The 25,523-nt window shown below is 35.8% G+C and overlaps 1 protein-coding gene across 1 annotated transcript in view; it reads left to right on the top strand.

Moving 5' to 3' along the window:
* Window positions 1-25,523, top strand: part of LOC142347964 (uncharacterized) — a 116,032-nt gene that overhangs the window by 74,241 nt on the left and 16,268 nt on the right. Inside the window, exons 7-8 of the mRNA XM_075399130.1 lie at window positions 8,047-8,215; window positions 19,987-20,195. Of these exons, the coding sequence (XP_075255245.1) occupies window positions 8,047-8,215; window positions 19,987-20,195 (378 nt within the window). The remainder of the gene's footprint in view (window positions 1-8,046; window positions 8,216-19,986; window positions 20,196-25,523) is intronic.

Below are 25,523 nucleotides of genomic sequence, written 5' to 3'. Positions count from 1 at the left end.
AAGAAACATATTTTTTTTGAAATATAATATTTACCAAACTTTTAAAAAAAGTTTAAACTGTCTGCCGGTTGCTGAAAAAATCTTATCAAAATGACGAGTTAAGGATTTCAACGTCGTCACCTCAAAGTTTGCATAGTCTCTCAAGGTTAAGTCGATAGAAAATTATACTAACTTAGCGGTGAAACTTTTTACGGTTTGCGGTTTTAAGCCGAAAGTTTGTTTTTACCGCTATTAACGCATTCAACCTTATTCTTAAATCGTTTCTGCAAAAATTTCTGCAGTAAAGCTATTTAGTACCAAATTTAGCGGTAATTTTTTCTGGGTTTTGTGCTTTCAACGCTTTCACCGATATTATTGCAGATCTTTCTTGCAATAGTTTCTGCGGTGAAAAAATATGCAAATTCCATTGGTGAATATTTGTTGGATTCGCTATTTTTATATCTTTCTTTTTGGATTTTAAATTTTGTGCTATTCATCATTTTTCACTTTTAGGGGTGAAACGCTCAGAAGTCACACTCTTGCAACCTCTCTGCTCTTTAAACGTCGTTTTAAATCCTTAGCTTTTTCAGATGCTCTTTTAACTTCTCAAGTTTTTCGAAACTTTCAAGTTTAAATCAGAAACATCAAATCTGATAAAATCTACTTTTCATAAGTAGTTTTCCCATATGGGGAGAATACTTTCCCTTCGTCAATTACGCCTACTCCCATCGAAAACCAAAACATGCACTCTTCAATCGTTCAAAAAGGCCTATCGAAAGAAACATCCTCAAACGATTTCCAAATCATGCAATTTAAGATTGGGTTCCTTACATGGGTTCCTTAATTGAGCTGAAAAGAAGTTTTACCTTATCGCAGGCGAGGACACCCTTCTTACATAACCTCGGCCGAGGTGGCAACGCTAAAAAACGCAAAATTATGTAAAATTGGGGTTGAATGCGTTTAATTTCGCTTAAACGCAAATAATACTACATAAATTGAACGCATTCAAAGCCAATCGTACAATTTTTGCGTTGAATATGGCGTACATGGTATGGGGTTAGATTTGGGGGTACACGTGGGGTTTTGGGGTGTGCGTTGGGTGGGGTACATGGGGGTACGTAGGGGGTGCGTGGGGGGGGGGGGGGGTACGTGTGGGTTGGGGGGTACGTAGGGGGGTACATTGGATGGGTTACATGAGGTGTTTGTGGGGGGGGGGGGGGTGCGTGGGAGGGGGTAGTTGGATGATGGAATGAGGTAGGCAGGCACAATTTGTTGGCGGTTTTTTCAAAAAAAAAACTCAGAAACTGGTTGCGTGCAAGAGAAATTGGAAACTGTTGAAAGGAGAGAAAGCTAAAGCAAAAAACGAACAAAAATCAGTACGTAGATCTTACATATATTGCGTTGATTTTAGCGTAGATCTTCCATATTTTGCGTTAAGATTAGCGTTGATCTTACATATATTCAACGCATTCACCGCCAATCTTACATATTTAGCGTTGAATTGATGTAAGGTCTATATTAAATTCAACGCAAATTAAATGTGGGGGTTACGTGTGGAAGGGGGGGTTAGATTTGGGGGGTAGTACGTGGGGGTTGGGGTGTACGTTGGGTGGGGTAGTAGTAGTAGTTGTAGTAGTAGTAGTGGTAGTAATGGTAGTAGTAGTAGTTGTAGTAGTAGTAGTAGTAGTAGTAGTAGTAGTAGTAGTAGAAGTAGTAGTTGTAGTAGTAGTAGTTGTAGTAGTAGTAGTGGTAGTAATGGTAGTAGTAGTAGTAGTAGTAGTAGTAGTAGTAGTAGTAGTAGTAGTAGTAGTAGTAGTAGTAGTAGTAGTAGTAGTAGTAGTAGTAGTAGTAGTAGTAGTAGTAGTAGTAGTAGTAGTAGTAGTAGTAGTAGTAGTAGTAGTAAGGAAGTAGTAGTAGTAGTAGAGCTTTTCTGTAAGGAAGTCAGAAAAGCTCTACGTGCAGACAAACGGGCTTGGCTTGAACGCAAAGGCCAAGAAGTGCAGAGCTTTGCGGACAGAGGCAACTTGAAGGAGGTTTTTGGGGCATCACAGCAGATTTGCCGAAACTGGAGTCCCCAGTTGACCAAGTTAGTTTCAAGCACTGGCGTCAACTTACGGACGAAAGAGGAACGACTTGAACGCTGGACGGAACATTTTAGTCAACTCCTGAACCCCTCAACATCCAGTTGCAGTACGAGATTGGATCCCGAAGAAGCAGCTGAAAGCTGGTCGATTGACCTGAGCCCAATTCGATTTGAAGAAGTGCTTGAAGCTGTCCGCAGGTTGAAGAATGGCAAGGCAAGTGGACCCGATAACATTTCTTGTGAGATGTTGAAAGCACACAAGGGTATTGTCGAGTGGCTCTGGGACATCATAGATAAGTGTTGGTCGACGGAAGTTCTGCCCGATGACTGGAAGGTAGCAGAAATTGTGCCATTATACAAGAGTAAAGGAAAGAGGTCAGAGTGTTCGAACCACCGAGGGATCTCTCTATTGTCAGTACCAGGCAAAGTGTTCGCTTCCGTTATTCTCAATCGATGCAAAGATTCAGTGGATCGCGTCTTAAGGGAAGAGCAGTGCGGCTTCAGAAAAAGCAGAGGATGCGCCGACCAACTCTTTGCCCTGCGTCAAATAATAGAGAAATCAATGGCGTTTCAATTGGATATTAGCTTTTGTTTCATAGACTTTCGAGCGGCATTCGATTCTGTCGATCGTGAGCAGATGTACCAGATAATAAAACACTATGGTCTTCCGCAAAAAGTGATAAACATCACAAGAAACAGCTATGATGGATTCAAATGTCGAGTCAAAGCCGAAGGTGAGAAAGGACGCTTATTTGATGTCAGAACGGGCGTTAGGCAGGGTGATGTGTGGTCCCCAATCCTATTCGGCCTTGTCATCAACTACATTTTGACTAACTCGGTGTATGGAGGATTAGACATTGGGAGATTGGTGGCTGACTTAGATTTTGCTGATGATGTTGCTCTCGTGGGGGTCTCAGACAGTGAGGTGCAAGAAAACCTACATCGAATCGAGGCCCTTGCTGAAGCCGCTGGTCTGAAGATTAATGTGGCCAAAACAAAGAATATGGGCGTAAAATGCGACAGCCCAAATGTTGTTGCAGTGCCTAGTATCCAACAGAACGTGGAGATACTCACTGGAACACATAAAGGCAAACTAGGACTCCTGGCAGAGACATCTAGCCAGTCACGACTAACCATCAGCACGGAGGTGCTGCTGGGAACAAAAAAGAAAGCGGGCTGGTTCGAAACACAAGATGGCCGGAAGCTAAGATTGAAAAGCTTAGCGGTGGCTAAGCCAGCGTTGGTAGCTTCACAACAACAATCTGCGGTAGCAGATTCACAGTCGCTAGAAAATGAGAGTCGGTCAGTGGTGGCTGACCAAGAGTCTTTAAGATGTCAGAATTGTCAGTGGCAATTCAGTACAGTTACCGGACGCAAAGTGCACCAAACAAGATTCTGCAAAGCCGGTTTGTCAAAGAATGTCGTCGACAAGTCAAAGTTCGAGCAACTAGAGGCGAGCCTTACCTGTGACAAGTGTGAAAGAAAGTTCAAAACAGTCAATGGCCGAAAAGTTCACCAATCGAGATACTGTGGCAAACCTAAAGCAGTTGCCACACGCGTGTTTTCCTGCAAAGTACAAGATGTTCTCGGAAACGAGTTTGAAAACATAGAAGCGTTCAAGTATCTCGGATCACATGTCAGCCTCAAGCATGGAGACCTGCAGGAAGTCAATTGCAAACTTGCAGAAGGTAGACAACGGTTTGCTAACTTCCAAAATCTCTGGAAGAGCAAGCAGCTCAGCGTGCACCTCAAGTGCAATTTGTACAAAGCACTCGTTTTATCAGCGTGCTGTACAGCTCAGAGACTTGGACTCTTTCGAAATTAATGGAGAGAAAACTTGAGAGTTTCCACTGTGGTTGTCTTCGGAGAATTCTACGTGTGTCATATCTGGAGAAAGCAACGAACGGAGAAGTTATGTCAAGATCACGAATGCCCCAACTATCCACGATGATCATGCTCAAACGGATAAAATGGTACGGAGACATCCAGAGAATGGAACCAGGAAGATTAGCCCGCAGTGCCTTCGATTGGGACCCGCCTGATCAATACGTCCATGCTAGACGCGCTCCTGGGGGGCAACGGAAAACGTGGTTGAGTCAAATCGAAGGAGACTGTGTACGAAACAAAGTATCGTTCACCAGATTGCAGGAGAAAGCAGCAACCGGGTCAAAGAATGCCTTCAACAATTTCGTCGTACAGCACTTCACAGAATAACCAAACAAATAACTCTTCTTGTTTTGTTTGTATTTGTTGCCAACCGTGCCTTTATTTCATATTTGGAATTAAAGTGTTGAAACAGTAGTAGTAGTAGTAGTAGTAGTAGTAGTAGTAGTAGTAGTAGTAGTAGTAGTAGTAGTAGAAGTAGTAGTAGTAGTAGTAGTAGTAGTAGTAGTAGTAGTAGTAGTAGTAGTAGTAGTAGTAGTAGTAGTAGTAGTAGTAGTAGTAGTAGTAAAAGACTCACTTCCAAAACAGGAGGGAAGAGATCAATTAGTCCAGGCATCAAAAGAAATTAAGGGCGGCAATTTTTACAAAAACATTTTACAAAGTAAGAACAAAAGATATCGATGTTAAAATGAGTAAGTTTTTCAACTAGAAAAACTTACTATCGAAAAACTTGCTATCGAAATATGCCCAGCGTCATATTGAACTTAATAATATTCAGCTTCAGCAGTTCATTTTCACATATAGTGGTCCTGACAAATAGTTATCTTCAGACCAAAACTTCTGCGTTTTAGGCACGTTAAACAGTCCAAGAGTCGATGCCCTTGTGTAGAAAAAAACTACTTTGTACTTCACTCTCAACCTCAAAATGTTTATTGATTTTTTTCCAAAGCAGCACCACGCCCGACTCTGTCTTCTGGTAGCAAACTGGTAAAAGAAAGTCTTTGAAGTGCAGAAACATAATTGCGATCAGAAATAATCCGTTTGAAAACTCTTTATTGAAATTTCTCCAGCTTACGCATATACGGAAAAAAGTTTGGTTCCAATAGGTACAGGTAATTTATCCATATTGGACAAGATAAGATCCAATGTGTTGTGACCTTTGTGAGTGGCACCGCTAACAATTCAAATTAAGTTCGTCAAGTAAATCTAAAAACTAAACTTCTTGTGAGTTAATCGATGTAAGTGTTTCCCAATTGATACCGGGAAGATTGAAATCACCGAGAACATAAATGTTAACTGTTATAGGCGAATAGTTGCTGACTAAACAATTGATTTTTGCTAGGTACTCAATTAGGCAATCAGTGAGCAATTTGATGTTGAAGTGAAATGGAGATCCCACTGGGGGTTTGTATATCAATATGAAAAACGACGATATACTATCTAGAAGACCGCACGCAACAGAGAAAAGATATTGTGGTAAATTAACATCAATTATTTGTGTTTGGATGCAATTAGAAGAAGCAATGAGAACACCTCCGTGTTCCCATTTGCTGCGATCGGAACGTGCCACAACGTTGAAGTTAGATCCTAGTAAAGTTTCTGAATCAGAAATGCTTTCAGAGAGCCATGTTTCAATTTAAAATTTTAAAAAAATTGATGCTTTTGTCATTATTCCAACCAATTTTTGACGTTTAGACAAGCTGCAATTTGACTGACAATAGAGAAGCAAGCAGTTGGCTGTTGTTAGTCAATTTCTGCTCATTTTCGCGCCCTTGATAAAAAAGTTTCAATTTCTTTATCCGAAAGTCTCTTTTATTTTTTCCTTCTTGATGAATCATATGGAAGCGTTTCCCGAGGACATCTTTCTCCTTCTGTCTTTCACTGGATGTCAGAAACTTCTTTATAACACAGGTTTTACAAAATTTTACAGTTAGTGACTTTTAGCAAAGCAATTCCGTAGGAAAAGGAGATTGGGTGTTGTGATAAGTATAGGACGACAGTTTCGCTTTTGTTTGTTCAAAGGATTGACTTTTTGCCAAGTCGTGTGACACCTGTTACATTGCCGTCGCAAGCTAACCCTTTATGCGATATTATGTTTTTGACTTCCGTCGAGTCCATCTCGATTTGCTTCAAATAAGAGTCTTCAGATTCAGTAACACCATTTATAATAAACTGCAGATCAAGATTTTTCTGAGCGTTCGAGCGACCTGAACTAATGTACCCCATGATGGCAAGGTGGATGGCAAGGTGTAGGATGGCAAGGTGTAGGATGGCAAGGTGTCTTTAACAGCTTTCTTGACGTCAGCGTATATATGACTAGTAATAGACTCTTTAACAGCTTTAGGAATTAATTCTGCAATTGACGATGTAAACTTGTTACTCAAGATTTTTCTGAGCGTTCGAGCGACCTGAACTAATGTACCCCATGATGGCTAGGTGGATGGCAAGGCGTAGGATGGCAAGGTGTCTTTAACAGCTTTCTTGACGTCAGCGTATAAATGACTAGTAATAGACTCTTTAACTGCTTTAGGAATTAATTCTGCAATTGACGATGTAAACTTGTTACTTAAAGAATCAAATAAGCCATTCAACATAGCTTCGGTTTCTGAAGAAATGAAGATGTTGTCATTCTGCTCGACACACGAGTCACAAAACCACACATAGTTGCGTTTAGCTCCAAGCCATTTAACTTCTTCCTCGGAGAGGTGAGCACAGGTACCAGGAAAGCAAAATTGACAATTTTTGCACCCAGTTGCAGAACCATCATCTTCTTTGACTCCTTTCTTGCATTGGCCGCATTTGAATGATGTCTTAGAGTAGAGTTAAATCTTTGATTCCTTGATGCCATTGTTCAAGCATAATATTAATATGAAACTATTTTATCGTCTCTTTGAGATTCTCAGTTGAGCTTCTCAGTTCCACTGCGACTGAAAAGTTTCTCAGTTGCACTGCTTCTATTTAGTTTCTCAGTTGCACTGCGGTACATGGGGGTACGAGGGCAGTGCGTTTGGGGGGGGGGTACGTGTGGGGTGGGGGGTACGTAGGGGGTACATTGGATGGGGTACATGGGGTGTTTGGTGGGGGGTGGCTGGGAGAGGGTAGTTGGACGATGGAATGAGGTAGGCATGAACAATTTGTTGGCGGTTTTTTTAAGAAAATCAAAAACCGGTTGCGTGCAAGAGAAACTGGAAACAGTTGAAAGGAGAGAAAGCTAAAGCAAAAAACGAGCAAAAATCAAACTTAAATTCAACGCATTCAACGCCAATCTCACAATCTTTGCGTTGAATTTATCGTTGCTCTTTCATATATTCAACGCATTCACCGCCAATCTTACATATTTAGCGTTGAATTGATGTAAGGTCTATATTAAATTCAACGGAAAATAATTGTGGGGGTCACGTGTGGAAGGGGGTTTAGATTTGGGGGGTGTACGTGGGGGTTGGGGTGTGTGTTGGATGGGGAACTTGGGGGTACGTGGGGGCTGCGTGTGGGGGGTGTTACTTGGGGGGGTGGGTGGTACGTAGGGGGGGTACAATGGATGGGGTACATGGGATGTTTGTGGAGGGGGGGGCACGTAGGAGGGGGTAGTTGGATTATGGATTGAGGTAGGCATGCACAACTTGTTGGCGGTTTTTTCAAAAAAAAAACAGAAACCGGTTGCGTGCAAGAGAAACTGGAAACTGTTGAAAGGAGAGAAACGTAGAGCAAAAATTGAATAGAAATCGAATAAGGTCTAAGCTGAATTCAACGCAAAATTTTGTAAGATCAACGCTAAATTCAACGGACAATTATGTAAGAACTAAGCTTACAAACGTCAATATTATATGAAACGTGATGTTACAGTCGGATTTGTAAAGGGCGCGGTTCCTTAGATAAGTAAGGTTCTGTGGCACAGTGGTTGTAGAGGTGACAAGTAAGCAGGAGGTCAGTGGTTATGGAGACGAAAATATGTAAGATCTACGTTATAATCAACGCATTCAACGCAAAATTATGTAGGAAAATTGCGTTGAATTTTCCGACTTGTCAACGCACTAGTAACCGCTGATGTTAAATAAGTTAGGCAAAATTCCTTGGCCTGGGATTTTTGTTTTCTGCGTTAGGTTTGGTAGCATCGTGGCTCTGCTGCGTGCGACCTGGATTGTTCTGGTATCTGATGGGATGTGTGAGGAGATACGATTGGTGGCCTGAAATATGTCACTATGGTTGCCCCTTCTACATAAATACCTGCTCCAGGCCTGTCCAGCCACCCAACCCCGTCTCCATGTACAAGTGAGTAAAACAACACCAAACCAAAAATGAAAAAGCCCCGGGTGGAGGTTGTCATCGCTAAAAATGCTAAAAAAAAGTAAGAATTGCTGTGAATGCGCTGAAAAGATGAAAGAATTGCGATTTTTTAGCGTTCAATACGGTGAGTGCGGTGAAAAAAAAAGAATTCACCGGTAAGAATTGCGAATCTTAGAAAAATTCACCTCTAAATTTACCAAGTAGCTTCCTCTATTTTTATATATTTTGCAAAGAATTGCAAAAACATATCAGAATTTGCGGCAAATGCTTTGAGAGCAGTAAGCAAAAATTGGGCGCCAAAAACCGCAAACCACTCAATGTTTGACATCTAAGCACAATTTTCTATCGACTGAAATTTTTAATTAACTTATTTATGGTTTGAGGTGAATGCGTTGAAAGTCTAAAACATCAGCAGTGGATAAAACGTGGGTTACAGCCACCAGCTCAATTTGTCTCATCCCCCCTCAAGCTAGCCGCATTCATGGAAATGAGCCAAATTGTACTGACAACTGTAACCCCCGTTTTATTCACTACTCTATATTCCCATTCTTATAGAATTAAAAACTATCATTTCCTGTCTCACTTAGTGCAATCCACTAATATCGAGTTAAGCAGGTAAATATCCATTATCAGATGGATAGTTCGGGTTCTATCCCCACCGACTCTGGTGGACGTATCCCAGATACTAGTGTAACTAGTGAGGCCGCGTGTAACAAGCACGTAAAACCAACTTGCAAAAAAAATTGAATAAAAAAAACAGCTTAACTCTTTTATAAATTTTAAATTTTGCTAAAATTTATATAAAATAATTTGTGCCACCAGCCTGATTTGGCCCATCTTACCTCATCAATTCGGGGAAATTGGCCAAATCGTTCTGTCGACTGGAACCCCCGTTTTATCCACTACTATATTCTTAATCAAAATAAAAATTAATCAAAAACAAGCCCCAACCCGCACACTTGCAAAAACACCATGAGCACACGCAGAGTTGCGCACGCTCTCCCTACTCAGAATTATGCGCAAGCATGCGGCCATTCGCATATCTCTTAATTTTTTGAAAATTTTATAATAATTATACTCTTGGCTTAAAATTTTACTAATGATAAGGCTAATGATAAGGCTAATGATAAGGATAATTTTATTACTAATAAATAAGGCTTATAATATTACTAATGATACGGCTTATAATATAAATAAAGATAAGGCTTATAATGTTACTAATGATAAGGCCTATAATATTATTAATGATGTAGCTTATAATATTACTAATGATATAGCTTATAATATTATTAATGATAAGGCTTATAATTTTACTAATGATAAGGCCTATTATAATATTAATGATATAGCTTATATTATTACTAATGATGTAGCTTATAAAATTCTTATTGATAGGGCCTATAATATTATTAATGATAGGCTTATAATATTATTATTGATAGGGCTTATAATATTTTTAATGATGATGCTTATAATATTATTAATGATAATGTTTATAATATTATTAGTCATAAGGCTTATAATATTATTAATAATTATTTTTAAAAATGTTCTGTAATCTATTCCTCTAATAATTGATCTATATCTATACCTTTGGCTTTTAATTTAAAAACTATAAGATATTTTTTATAATTCTCTGGCTCTTCTTTTATTTCTTTATTAATTACCTTAGATAGATCAATACACTTAGCTAGATCTATATCTTTATGAGAATTTTTATATGGCTCCTTAACCCACTAAAGCTACTAATAGGAGGACCATATTCACACTTAACTTTAGTTCAATTACATTCTTTACATATTGACTTCGTTTTTATCAAAATATGTCATCTGTTTTATAACTCTACATTTATTATAAACTTTATTTGTTATATCAAATTTGATATTAGTAAAACCAGAAGTAGGGGCTGAGTTAGAAGTAGGGCTAGAGTTGGAAGTAAGGCTTGAGTTGGAAGTAGGATTAGGAATAGAAGAAGGATTATGATTAGATTTAGAAGTGGAGCTAGAGTTAGAAGTAGGGGTAGAGTTAGAAATATGGGTAGAGTTAGAAGTAGGGCTTGAGTTATAAGTAGGGCTTGAGTTAAAAGTAGGACTTGAGTTAGAGTTAGAGCTAGAGATAGAATTAGAGTTAGAAATAGGATTAGAGCTAGAGCTAGAGCTAGAGCTAGAACATTTTGAAGCAATTCCATTTCTCTTTGAATAGGCTTCACCAATGCAAATGACACTCAATAATTCATCTCCACATGCAAACTTACTAAATTTATCCTTATGTTCTCTTTTATAATGAATAGGTAAATTCAAAGGCGTAAATATAATTACACTCCTAAATATATAGTAAAAAAATTCTCAATCTCTTTCATTCAATCTTCATGATTGAAATCAGAATGCATCTCAAGTCTTATTTAATCTTTGTTGTCAAGAAGTTTACATTCAAGTATCATAGAAATTATATATATTGTACTTTTGTCGTTTTATTCTTTAAAAGGGCTTCAACTACAAAGGAATTAGTCTTTTGATCAAATTCTTCAAATTCCTTTAGACCAGTAGTGAACATATCATCTAGTTGTATGATAGTAATATTCTAATTAAACTTATAATTGTAAAATTCTTTTTTGAATTGATTATACTGAGATATAGTGTCAGAGCCAACTTTATTACAAAAGTTAACAGTATTTGTAACTTCGTTTGCTGATTCAATAAACTCAATAATTAGTTCTTCATTAATTTGCATTTTGTTTAGTTGTAATGTTTTTGTTGTGACTTTATCAAAATCACCTTTTCTTAGTTCAGTTATATTTCGACATAAAATGTCGATTTTATTAGAAGAAGATAAAGTTATTGTCACAATACTATTTATTAACACCATCTTTTTCATCTCTAGGAGGGTGTTCATTTCTAATTTTATAAGTATTTTTCATGTCAATGTTATCATTATCTTCTTGGAATAAACCACGAGCCTTACTTAGTGTTAAGTTGTTTGATGATGCCTCTTGCTGTTTAGCTTGATTGAACCAATTTCTTGTCATTTTTGTATTCGTTTATATTTATATCTAAAGATTCTAAAAGCCTTATTATTAGATTAAAAATCAGACTGGGATTTTAATAATTCCCGTTCATTGTATTTACCTTCCATTGTTTCACCATTGATGTCTTCTATTCTATATGTTGGTGGTTGGGTTTTCAAAACTTCATTAACTTTAAATAATTCTCTTGTCCAGTTAGAATTGTATCCTTTAGAGATGTTGCATTTGTCAGCATTCCCAACAAAATCACCAACTTTAAGTTTGGGTGTTGCTTTGGTAGATTTAACATAGTTTTTAACTTTATCGGGATTATTAGAAGCGTCAACGCGTGTCATATTATTAGTAGAGTGAATTTTATTGTTATATGTTTCAACAGCATCATTTAATAATTTTACCCAATTATGATCACCATTGATGAACATTGGTTTATTCATTATGTGTAATACTGTTATATTAAATCTCTCTATAAACACAGCCTTTGAATCACTGTATGTAGAATATAGTTTTAATTCATATTCTTTAATTAAAGATTTAAATGTTTTATTGTAAGACTCACTACCTCTATCTAACCATAACCTTTCTATTTTCTATGTTCACCTAATACTTTTATAAAACCACTAGTTATAGATCAACCAGATATCTTCTTCAATGGAATAGCCCAAGCATATTTTGTGAATATATCTATAACTGTTAATATAAACTTATAATTAATATTGTATTTACTTAGAGATGACATCAATTAAATCAGCCGATCTTGTTTGATCTGTACATAATGGTATTATTCTTTCTCTTCTAAACTTTGTGATTTGGGGACTATTTATTTCTTTAGCTAGTAATTTTGTTTAGTTTTAATTGTGTCTTTTTCTTGTTTTTCCACCATTTTTTATTTACAATAATTAAAAACAAAAATGTCTAGTTTTTTTATTAATAGTATTCATAGATATTAGTTGTTTAGATATATTTAACATTTCCTCATATAATCCATCATGCCCGGCTTCTGTTTCTAGTATAATTAGTTTTAATCTTTCCATTAAGTTATTTGGGTTTACCCCGGAACCCACCCCACGGATGTCAAAGCTATTTAAACCCTTACCAAGTACATCATCTTTTACCCCCAGTATACGTTTTATTGCTCTATATCTACTGCTTTTCTTATCACCTTTTCCTAAATCATATCTAATATCTAGTACAAAAAACTTTTCTTTTTGTTTTCATCTTCCTCGATATTATCATCATATGTTACATTTGGTTTAGTAAGAAAGTTAATAAATCCATCTGAAAATTCATATATATTATCCTTAACTGAAAATGCACCCTGCCCTAGAAATATATTAACACCATTCATATTATATCTAGTAGGTATTTCTACGAGATTTAATTTTAATTGAGGATTAGTAGTTTGAGCCCCCATTAAATGAAGAATATTGGCTGTGATTGTATCAACAAAAACTGGTGCTATATCTTGAGTTTCCTTTGTGGTTTCTTTCAACGTATCATTAGTCTTGGAGGCGCTTTCGCTGATTTGGCAACGGCCTTTTTGTATCTGCGAAGCACTTTCACAATTCTGGGAACCAGCTTCCTCGATAGCTATAGTTTGTTTATCTAACTCTTGATTTTGCCAATCTATTGCTCTTATTGTTTGTTCAACCAAAGCTAGATTCTGTTCATTATGGGTATTTAAACTTTTAGTTAGAGGATGAAAAAACTCTTTTATTTCTCCTCAATATTCTTGTTGTTTTAATTTATCTTCTAATCTATTTCTTCTGTTTAGTTTTTCTAGTGTAGTTAATTCTATAGGTTTATCTAGATTAGTCATTTTTTATATATAAAGAAAAAAAATATTGTTTTTATATAAAAATAATATGTACTATGGGAGAGATAATGATATATAATATACTAAATACTAACTACTAATTATTTTTGTATTCATGTTCATATTCATATTCAATCTAATAGCAGCTTCAATTAATTTTCTATCATCATTAAGGGTTAGTTCTAGAACATTATAAACCAGTTGGTTTTTATCTAAATCTAATGATGCTCAGTAGATGTTATTTACTAGATCTTTTTTTAATAGATATAGATTCTCACCATGAGGATAGCCTTTAATATTATTTACATAGAATCTTTTATCATCAAATGTGTTTAGACTAATCTTACTTGTTTTTTTGTTGTCCTGTTATCACCAACTTTTTGTATTCTACATTCACCACAGCTCTCTGTGTGTTATGAAGTAATGCATTATAATACTCTTCCTGATTAGCATTGTTACAATTCTTTATTCCTATATGTTTAGTTTTTTTGGGTAATTTTTAAAACTATATGTCTTTGGTGACAGGGCTATAAACATTTCTAATATTCTAATTCCCAATTCATGTTTGAATTTACCTGGAACTTTTCGAGATTACTTAGGTCCATGTGTTCTTTGTCAGCAGTACCCTCAGTATAACTTAATACAAAACTATCAGTATCCATATAATGGTGTTGAAGATCTTTGAGAGATAGTTGAAGAACATAATAGAATACATCATACATGTGTAATTTACTTATTTCTAGTATAGTAACACCTTTATATACTGGAGAACCATATTCTATTTTTCTTTATATATCCGATTTGGCTATAATCCTTATATCTAGTTATATTCTTAAATGTTGGTTTACTTAAACTTTTCATTATCTTTTCATCATTGTGTAAGAACTTACTTTGAAGGAAGTGTAGAGTATTCTTGCACATTCTTCCATATAGTGAGTTGTTCATTAAATTCCTTACATCGTATTCCGCTTCAGTTGTAGCTGTTGCTCTTTTTTTAGTATTGTTTTGAATATAGTCTCTACATAAATTTATTTATTCTATGAATTTTACTTAATTTTACACTCATCTCAACACAGTACTTTAACATCCTTTAATGAACCGTATAATCTGTTTTGTTCTTTTGATCTAAGATTAATTCTGCTGTTCTCGCTCTACCTCTCTCTCTCCCTCTCTCTCTCTCTCTCTCTCTCTCTCTCTCTCTTCTCGCGCTCTCTCTCTCTCTCTCTCTCTCTCTCTCTCTCTCTCTCTCTGTCTGTCTCTTTCTATATGACCTAATTCATTATCTTGTATCTTCCTTTTATTAGGCATTTATGCTAGTTGCTCTGTTCTATCTTTACAACTATTAGTATAATTAATATCACAAACTATATATTAACCATGATCACTATCATCTGGAGTGTTTAATATAGTATCTAGAGATGTGTCAGAGTAGTTGGAGTCCTTATAAGGTAACTTTTGCATCATTGCATTGCCATAAAGATTGTTTGCGCCTATGTACCAAAGAGTTTTGTTATTATTGTGCTAGCAAATCTATTATCTATTACACCACATATACCACTTCTCTTTGCTTCAACGAAATCATCTGGCTTTTGTTTTTCTTGTAATGTATCTAATGTAACACCACTTGCCATTAACCGACAATCAAAACTTTAACCCGCGAGACTTACATAGTGTAGAGGGTTGAGACTGAATTCTTTAATACTTAATTTAACATATTCATTCATGCAGTAGTCTAATATTTCCACATCATTCTGTAAATACTCTATAGTTAGATCTTTACCAGTTTTATGACTGTTGTCTTTATTAAAGTTATCGACTCCTTCGTGTTTTGGTAATTTATTAGATAGTGAGGATTTGAAGTCTTCTATATTTAGATTACCTATAAGATTATCATAGGTAGCTTTGCTGCCAAACGACTTTGTGGTGGCTGGGGAGCCAAGGCCCAAGGCCCTTCCCCTGGTAGTTCCACTATCATAGTCATCTAAACCAAAGTGTTCATTTAGATATAATGTTTTGGTTTTACACCCATATATCTTTTCCATTTGGTCTACAGGCATAGCTAAGAAGTTATAACTATCTAAGAAATTAAGATAACCAATACTAAACACCTTAGACTTACCAACAGCTAGAGGTATGCTATTTACTTTTCTTTTATCATTATTCTGTTTAAAGAGTTCACTATAGTAGATTGAAATCAAAACCATTACCATTATGGAATATTATAGGAATGAAGTTATGTTGTTTGTATCTTAGATTACACATTTTACATGCTGGTCCTCTATATTTACCAGTTTCAAGGAAGTGATCTCTTACTTTACTAATACATGTTTTGCCGCATTTATGACAAGTGTTATTGGCTTCCTGATATAGTTTATCTTCTTTATCAAATATCATCTTTTCATTACGTTTCATAATTTTCTCTGTTTCTATTTCTAATAGATCAGTAGCAAACTTTTGATACACTTCAGACCAAAGTAGTAATTGAAATTACCTTGCCAGATGTAACCCACACTATTTGGCATGTGTTCAGCTATTACATATTTACAATTCTTAGTTGTGACATCAATGATGCAACATTCTATGTTGGCAGTTATAATATTTTTTATACTCTGATGTTTATGTTCATTTATAAAATTAATATGTTTTTTCTTAGGACAAACAATCTCTGGTTTGAATGAATGGCTACAGTCATGTTTGTAATGTTTAATTTGAGAGTTAAAACAATATGTACATCTATTGCAACTATAGAATTTGTGTTGGCTCTTATTCGGTCTTTCTATCAGGGTTTCTATTGTTTTATTTAGTGCACAATGTTCTACTCCAGCATTTTCCCAAACTAATATTCTGACATCTTTTCTATCTTTATCAAAATCATCCACTGGTTTAAACAATTCTATTTTGCCCTCGCCACAAGCTCTATATACCAAAATTTTGATATTGTACAATTTCTTTATTCTTATTTTAAAAGCAAAGTCATCTTCATATTGTTGTCTTGGTTCAATTAGTTTATTTGCATAATTAGTTTCACGTGTTGCGTGATCTATAGCTGGTTATAGCCAAGCAGTAATAGTTAGTTGGAAGCAGTTGTATTTGGAATTGCTTATATTCAAAATTGATTGGAGTTTTTGAGATCGGGGTGTAAATCTATATAACTACCAATAGATGCTTTGGTCGGATCATTATTTATCTGAATACTTCTAATCCGAGAAACTCAAATTCATAGCCATAACCCTCCTATATTTCCTTTTCAAAACTTAGCAATTATGTGAAGTCTCCATTTTCATATAGTCAGTTATTAATATTATAATCAGTATTGAAGTACATTTTAGTAGTTTTAACTTCTTCCTTGGTTCTCTTCTTGTACTCACACTCGGCTGTGATCTTATATTTAAAACGCTTAACTTTACGAAACTGGTAAAAGTTTTTAATTTCTCTAAAAAGTTATTAATTGTTTCATCTAAATTTTCAATGTAATTTCCAGCTTAATAAGTAATATAAAATTCCTTCAAGTTATTGCTAGAGTTTATATCAAAGTATTCTGTGTTTTCTAGATACTTACGATTATGAGTATGTGAGTGAGTAGTTAGCACTAATTTATTTCCAAATTCTGCAGGACATTCTTCACATTCATTCTTAATTCTAGTGTACATACTATCTCTAATTTTAGATTTAGGTTTAGTGATGGGTTTAGTTTTAATAATATCTTTGGTGTTATCTTTAGTTTTAGTTTCAGTTTTAGTTTTAGTAGAAGGTTTGGGAGAGATACAGTCTTCATCTGAATCATACATCATCGCCATTGTTTTAGCTGGGGGTTCAGTTATGGCCCCATCTTTATCAGAATCAAACATTTTCTCTAACAATTCTTTAGGTTTAGAATCATATGATTGATGCCTGTATAAACCCTTCTTTGTTTCAAAGAATAAATTGCAGCGGTCAAAGAAGTTCACATTGCTGTTTGTTGAGTGAGACATGGTGTATTTTATTAGGGAAATCTCGGAAAAAATAAATTTTCAAAAATGAAAAATGAAGTGCGATAAGTGTAAAAACAAGCATTGGAAAGAATGATGAAACGATTGCAAAGAGTTAGAATATTGTTGTTATATATGCAAAGATATATTTTAAGTAAATGATTATATTAAATATTTATGAAAACATTATGATAATCCGGATCAATATCTAGAGTGTAATATGTGTAAAGCTTATAAGCATACTTCTTTCTTTAGGTTTAGAAATGGAAGATGCAGATTGTGCATCTATCTTAACAGATATAGATTTGGTCATATTGGAAATCAGTTTCGAGAGCATGTTTACATATATAATAAAGTTGAGGATGGTTCCCCTTGATCAGCCTCTGGCCATGCTCTACCTTTGGTATGATTGGTTCTTCCAATCAGATTTAAGATTTAATAGCCAAAAAGTGCACTGGAGAAAGAAGGTCCGCTCATGGAGAATTATTCTAGAACATTCTTTCTTCTAGGCAATTCTTAAATTGAATGCTTTTTATAATCTGTTAAAAGATAAATGAAAATTTTAATAAATGCTTAACTTGCAAGCTAATATTTAAAGATGTCTTTTATTCAAAGTTTTCACTCGTTTGATATCATTCTGCTAATAGTGGTGGTCACTTCTGTTAAACGTGGCGGCTATTTTAGCATGACATGCACTTTTCGTATTCATCATTTAATGAACTGTTTATAGATTCTGCGAAGTATGCACGTATTGTGCTCGTAGCGTCGGCTATCTTTATTAAAGATTTTTATTAAGTGTTCAGTCAGCTTAATAATTAAGAATAAAAATGTTCAAGCATTCTGTAGTTGCACCCTCCCCCATAGTTGGCAATTAAGATCGGTCAAGCAAAACTGCCGTTGCGTGGTAAAGGCGAGTCAACCTTTTGAACAAGACCTCTCAAGACTTGGCTCAAAAAAGTACCCAGGTACATAGAATCACTCAGTTTTAACATCACAGATCAATCGTCTCCATGGGTAAAGTAAAATTTTTAATGAAAGTTGTTTCATTTATCCAATTCTAAGCAATTTTGAGTGATTTTCAGTTCATCCGTTTCTATTGAAAAAAAACTTTGCGTGGTGGTTAGCCTGATTTGTTTCAGTATAGCTGGGTATATTAGATATGAAATTAGGCTTTGAATTAACTTTGAAAAGTTTTGGATATTATTCATAAATTATACCGGCTATATGCCTTTGTGTACGCAAAATTGAGTGAGTATTTGTTTATATAGTGGTGGATGTAGTAGTGGATAAAACAGGGACTCCAGTTACCAGCACAATCGGGCCCATGTCTACATTGTTTCTGTTTTTTTTCTACTTCTGGCAATTGTTCCCCATTGGAAGAAAAAAAGAAGTTGATGATTTTGATTAAATGGTGGGTTTTAAAAGAATTTGATGCCAACTAACTTCAATGTATTCGATTAGTCTGCCATTGGTTTTCTGCAAAATGGGCGTTTTCTGTCTAAACTCACATTGTGTGCAATTGTAACAGAGTTGGCATGGTTGGATATAATATCTTCGATAACTTTTTTCTAAAAGCAATTTTCTGAAACTAATTTGTTTTATTATCGTTCTGTTTAATTTCGTGGAGTCGTTGGTTTTATGAATGTTTCATTACTTGAATAAATAGGATGAAATTTTTTTTTCTAGTTTAGTCTTCATTTTTTTGCATCCCAATTCATGACTGCTACTACTATGTTATTTTAAGATGTTTTCGCAGGTTTTTCCATGCCTTTAATTTTTTTGAATGGAAACAAAATGCGCTACGGCTTGGGCATCAGGTTGCAATAGAAGTCTTCAGCTGGCTTTAGCAGCTCTATAGTTGCTTAGTCTGCAGAAACCGCTGCAAGGCCTTAACTCAAGATGAGGACGTCAGTCTTCGCTATTTTGAGCCCTTAATAAAGCAACTTTTCGATTTTTGTTCTTCTTGGTTTTTCAGTTGACTTGCTTATTTTAAGGGTCCGCCATAATTTTCATGGCTATTATGCTGTGAAACATATCTCATTATGCTCATCTTTGCCGTTTTTGCCAACTTTAACATCAGATTCAAAGATTGGTTGCTTTTTTTAATTTATTCAATTTTTTCTGATTTTTCCAGCCTCAGGTGTCAGAGAACTTCCTCCTGGTTTTAATTATAGAATACTGCATAGATTTTAGTGGCAGTCGAATGGCTGTCAACATTTCAATATCACGAATTTTAGCATTTTTTAAACACTGCAGTTTTTCATGTTTTTTAAAAGTTTTTGTTGTTTTTTTTCGGGTCCAAGGGGCAGAGAACCTCTCCTAGGGGCTGATAATATGGAACTGGATTGTTTTTAGGGGGGAGGTCGTGGTTTGAAACTTTTCATATTGCGAAACAAACTTTTGAACTTTTTTGAAAAGACGAAGTTTTTTCTCACACTTTTAAAATTTTGGTCATCCTCTGAGTTTATCGACCTGTAAAGTCAAATGAATGTTTTTTAGATTTTCAGATGAGTTAACAGACTTTTTCCGTTTTTAGTTGACGGCTTGACTCAATAAATTAACCACTGCACCTTGTGAGACAAGAAGTTTTAGTATTCATTATAAACGAAGTTTTAGTATACGTCTATATATGTCGACATATTATTAGTTTTATGTCGACATAAGTAGTGTATAATCTTGGCTATCTAGTAACTTGCGTAAATTACAAAATTTTATATTTAAAAAAAACAAAATGAAGAAGTCTGCCGAATAGTTGATTTTTCATTTTTTTTTTATTTATATAAAAGCATGTAAATTACGTGATTTTTTCAGGTTTTTTTTGAAGAAGCTGGATAACAAGTGTTATAGGGGTTCTCCGTGAAAATGCTGTGTTTTTCAATAATACTATCATTATGATGAACTTGAAAATTTATTGTGAGAGGATTTCAATAAGGTATTGTTGTGGTGTGTACAGGATAACAGAGTACGAGGAAATCATCTATGAGGAGGAAGAAGAGGAAGACGAATTCGGGGGAGAGGACACTGTGGTGGGAAGGAGAACTGTTATTTCTACTAAGAAGGGGGGCAGGACTGGACGGGGCAAGAGGGGCGCTGCAATGTTCACCCAGTCCGGCACCAGCCAGAACTACACTCACTCTCTAGGGGATCCACCCGCATATGGAGGTATCAGTAGCATCGCGTCCCGGGTCGAGGTGTCAACGCTAAAAATCGCTAAAAAGATTTGCGGTGAATGCGGTGAAAAGATGTAAGAATTGCGGTTTTTAGCCTTGAATGCGACGAATGCGGTGAAAAAAATCATTCAATGCTTAGAATCGCAAATCTTACGAAAATTCACAGCTAAAAATCACTCTAAATTTTTTATGGTGAATTTTCGTATGATTCGCAGTTGTTTCTAAAGGTTTTGGGACTCTAACTCGGGGTATTTTTTGGTGGGTGGAGAGGGCCACTGCGAGCCTAAAGCAATGTATCCAGGCTCATGGTGGCCCTTTTGGAGCCATAACAAAAAAAATCTAAGAGAGAGAAACTTTGATTTCGTTTCTTGGCTTAAAAAGTACAAACTTCATCTCTTAAAATTATGAAAAGCTGATTGGCGTATCTTTGCCGCAAAAGAGATAGGCAAGAGGTTTTTTAATCAACACTATAGGTCGGATGTTTCAAACAGATTTTGGCACTGTTACTTTGAGATATCTTCATTTGTTGGTTCGTCGGAGATGTCTCTATTTGCTCTCTGTGTCACTGAAAACCCCCACTGACACTGAGAATGCAAAAACAGACAAAACATCTCCGAGAGTGCAAAAAGAGACATCTCCGGCCAACTGAGAATGCAAAAAGAGACAAAGCTGATACACTGAAAGTGCAAAAAAAAGAGAACCGAGAGTGCAAAAAGAGATATCTCCGGCCAACTGAGAATACAAAAAGAGACAAAACTGATACACTGAAAGTGCAAAAAAAAAGAGAACCGAGAGTGCAAAAAGAGATATCTCCGGCCAACTGAGAATGCAAAAAGAGACAAAACTGATACACTGAAAGTGCAAAAAAAAAGAGAACCGAGAGTGCAAAAAGAGATATCTCCGGCCAACTGAGAATGCAAAAAGAGACAAAACTGATACACTGAAAGTGCAAAAAAAAGAGAACCGAGAGTGCAAAAAGAGATATCTCCGACCAACTGAGAATACAAAAAGAGACAAAACTGATACACTGAAAGTGCAAAAAAAAGAGAACCGAGAGTGCAAAAAGAGATATCTCCGGCCAACTGAGAATGCAAAAAGAGACAAAACTGATACACTGAAAGTGCAAAAAAAAGAGAACCGAGAGTGCAAAAAGAGATATCTCCGGCCAACTGAGAATGCAAAAAGAGACAAAACTGATACACTGAAAGTGCAAAAAAAAAGAGAACCGAGAGTGCAAAAAGAGATATCTCCGGCCAACTGAGAATGCAAAAAGAGACAAAACTGATACACTGAAAGTGCAAAAAAAAGAGAACCGAGAGTGCAAAAAGAGATATCTCCGGCCAACTGAGAATGCAAAAAGAGACAAAACTGATACACTGAAAGTGCAAAAAAAAAGAGAACCGAGAGTGCAAAAAGAGATATCTCCGGCCAACTGAGAATGCAAAAAGAGACAAAACTGATACACTGAAAGTGCAAAAAAAAGAGAACCGAGAGTGCAAAAAGAGATATCTCCGGCCAACTGAGAATGCAAAAAGAGACAAAACTGATACACTGAAAGTGCAAAAAAAAGAGAACCGAGAGTGCAAAAAGAGACATCTCCGGCCAACTGAGAATGCAAAAAGAGACAAAGCTGATACACTGAAAGTGCAAAAAAAAGAGAACCGAGAGTGCAAAAAGAGATATCTCCGGCCAACTGAGAATGCAAAAAGAGACAAAACTGATACACTGAAAGTGCAAAAAAAAGAGAACCGAGAGTGCAAAAAGAGATATCTCCGGCCAACTGAGAATGCAAAAAGAGACAAAACTGATACACTGAAAGTGCAAAAAAAAGAGAACCGAGAGTGCAAAAAGAGATATCTCCGGCCAACTGAAAATGCAAAAAGAGACAAAACTGATACACTGAAAGTGCAAAAAAAAGAGAACCGAGAGTGCAAAAAGAGATATCTCCGGCCAACTGAGAATGCAAAAAGAGACAAAACTGATACACTGAAAGTGCAAAAAAAAGAGAACCGAGAGTGCAAAAAGAGATATCTCCGGCCAACTGAGAATGCAAAAAGAGACAAAACTGATACACTGAAAGTGCAAAAAAAAAGAGAACCGAGAGTGCAAAAAGAGATATCTCCGGCCAACTGAGAATGCAAAAAGAGACAAAACTGATACACTGAAAGTGCAAAAAAAAAGAGAACCGAGAGTGCAAAAAGAGATATCTCCGGCCAACAGAGAATGCAAAAAGAGACAAAACTGATACACTGAAAGTGCAAAAAAAAGAGAACCGAGAGTTCAAAAAGAGATATCTCCGGCCAACTGAGAATGCAAAAAGAGACAAAACTGATACACTGAAAGTGCAAAAAAAAGAGAACCGAGAGTGCAAAAAGAGATATCTCCGGCCAATTGAGAATGCAAAAAGAGACAAAACTGATACACTGAAAGTGCAAAAAAAAAGAACCGAGAGTGCAAAAAGAGATATCTCCGGCCAACTGAGAATGCAAAAAGAGACAAAACTGATACACTGAAAGTGCAAAAAAAAAGAGAACCGAGAGTGCAAAAAGAGATATCTCCGGCCAAATGAGAATGCAAAAAGAGACAAAACTGATACACTCAAAGTGCAAAAAAAAGAGAACCGAGAGTGCAAAAAGAGATATCTCCGGCCAAATGAGAATGCAAAAAGAGACAAAACTGATACACTGAAAGTGCAAAAAAAAAGAGAACCGAGAGTGCAAAAAGAGATATCTCCGGCCAACTGAGAATGCAAAAAGAGACAAAACTGATACACTGAAAGTGCAAAAAAAGAGAACCGAGAGTGCAAAAAGAGATATCTCCGGTCAACTGAGAATGCAAAAAGAGACAAAACTGATACACTGAAAGTGCAAAAAAAAGAGAACCGAGAGTGCAAAAAGAGATATCTCCGGCCAACTGAGAATGCAAAAACAGACAAAACTGATACACTGAAAGTGCAAAAAAAGAGAACCGAGAGTGCAAAAAGAGATATCTCCGGCCGACCAAAAAATGAATAATATCTGTTTGAAACATCCGACCTGGTAGTGTTGATTGAAAAACCTCTTGCTTATCTCTTTTTCGGCAAGGAAACTCCAATCAGCCTAAGAAATGTAGTTTGTTCTTTTTAATCCAGGAAACGAAATCAAGGTTTCTCTCTTAATTAATAGCCGCCCTCATCATCTCAGCCGGCTATTATAGCGCTCCTATTTTTTTTTACAATTCAAAGAATTTGAATTGTATTGGGGCGCTGTCTTTTTTTTTTAAGATCTGTTCACACATTTTCATGATTTTTGAAGTCAAATTGGAGTAGTGATTTTGGTCACGCCGAAACAGGAAATGGAGCGAAAAAGCGAGTGGTTTTGCGGCGTGAATTTTTTTCGCTCTAATTTTAAATTGGAGTGAGAAAACGGTGTTTGAACAAAAATTCGGTTTCTCGGTAGTGGTTTTTTTGTTCACATGCGGCAATTTCACTCTGATTTTTACTGTTTTTTCGATTTTTTGGATCGATTTTTTTCTAAATGGTTTTTCCAATCCATTCACAGCTCATTCTAGGCCTAGCCTTTTGTTTGAATTAAATTTTCATTTCTCGCTAGTGATTTTTTGTTCACATGCGGCATTTTGACATTGATTTTCTGTTTATTTCATATTTTTTTGTTCTGATTTTTTTTAAAATGGTTTTCTCAATTCACTCATAGTCCATTCTAGGTCTATTTTTTCTGTTTAGGCAATGAAAATTCTTTGAATTGTACGTCAGGACTTGTCCTGCTATGTTTTTTTACTTCGTCGAATAAAAAAATGTTTCGCTTCACCTCATTTTGCCGCCTTTTCAACATTTTGCGTGAAATCTTTTTGACTTCTCTAGGCTAGTTTCTCTCTTCTCTCATTCTGCTAAAAGTGATTTTGAACATCAGTTGCTCAGCAAAGCAATTCAAAATGAACAGAGTCAGTATAAAAAATTGAAGTCAGAAATAGAAACGGGATAAACCCATAAAGCCCAATTTTAGATGCCCGCTATTTGAACGTCGGTCCTATAAGTATTAATTACCTCTCTCTAATGCTTATTGTTATTGATAGGGGTCCCTGTAGCCTCTCTCTAAGAAACAGAAGTATGTTTAACTACGAAATGCCATCAAAATAAATCGGACTTAAAAAATGTTTTTGTACAAAAATCTTTTTTTTTCAATATCTTCTGTTATTTCAATCCCAATCATGCTTATTGGAATCAACGGCGGCTATTTTCCGGCATTCTGCCGGGTATGTTTTTTTATGGCTCGAGAAGGGGAGCCACCATGAGCCTGGATACATTGCCTCATGAATAGGAAACAATGTTGCAGCAGCTTGTGTTATTAAAATGGTGTGACTCTCGGTGAAGACATGCGGAAACGTTAACAGTCAAAATGAGATTTAATTACATTTGGTCTCCTTTTGTTAGTTTTTGAGCTTTGGTGGACTGTCTATGGACCTAAATGATCAATAAGCGTATTTTTCTGGACAAAATTATTGTTGGAATGCTTTTTAAAATAAAAACTATCGTATTCGTATTGAATCGTGGTGAATGGGAGAAAAACTAAGAGAAAAAACAGAGAAAGAAAATTTTACCTCCTAAGTTTTCTGGCCCAAATAATGTTAAATAAAGGCCAATATAATGTTAAATAGGTGTTTCTCCTGTGCAAAATTAGGTCCAAAGTTAAAAAACTTATATCAGCACTCAAACTAAAAGAAAACTTCGTTTTTTTGGTTGAGGGAGGGGGCCAATTTCAGCCAGAGTCAATGTCCTAGGCCGAGTTGGCGCCCTATCATTTGGTTCAGAAACAGTTGGACGTTTACGGTGGTAGTTTTCGTGCACCATGTTGATCACCGAGATTTATTCATCGCACCAAAAACATTTTTTGGATTAAGGATTAGGAAGTTTGCTTCGTTATAAAAGATAATTCGTCCAACGGGCATGACTTGCCTAGCAGAGAGCTTGTGTTACATAACTGACGGGTCTTTTTGTAAAAAACACGCGGAAACTGAAAACTGTAATGGTTAAAATGTGACTTACTTAGACTGTGTCTTTGTTTTTGAGCTCTTGTGGACTCTCAATGGATCTAAATGAGCTTAATCGGCTTGACAAAATTTTTTTTTCGCCATTCTTTTCTTTAGAAAAAAAGATTGGTCTTCCTTTCAAAAACATGTTGAACGGAAGAAAAGTAAGAAAAAAACTCGATTTTTTTTGGTTTAAAAAACAGAACAATTATCTCTTAAAACATGTAATAGAGAGTAGGCTCTCATCTGCAAAGCAGATATCGGCACTATAAAAAAAAGAAAAATTTTGATTTTT

This window comes from Convolutriloba macropyga, chromosome 10 (assembly GCF_964194025.1).
Source record: "Convolutriloba macropyga chromosome 10, txConMacr16.3, whole genome shotgun sequence".
Classification (NCBI taxonomy): Eukaryota; Metazoa; Xenacoelomorpha; order Acoela; family Convolutidae; genus Convolutriloba; species Convolutriloba macropyga.
This window is presented reverse-complemented; position numbering and strand designations above follow the sequence as displayed.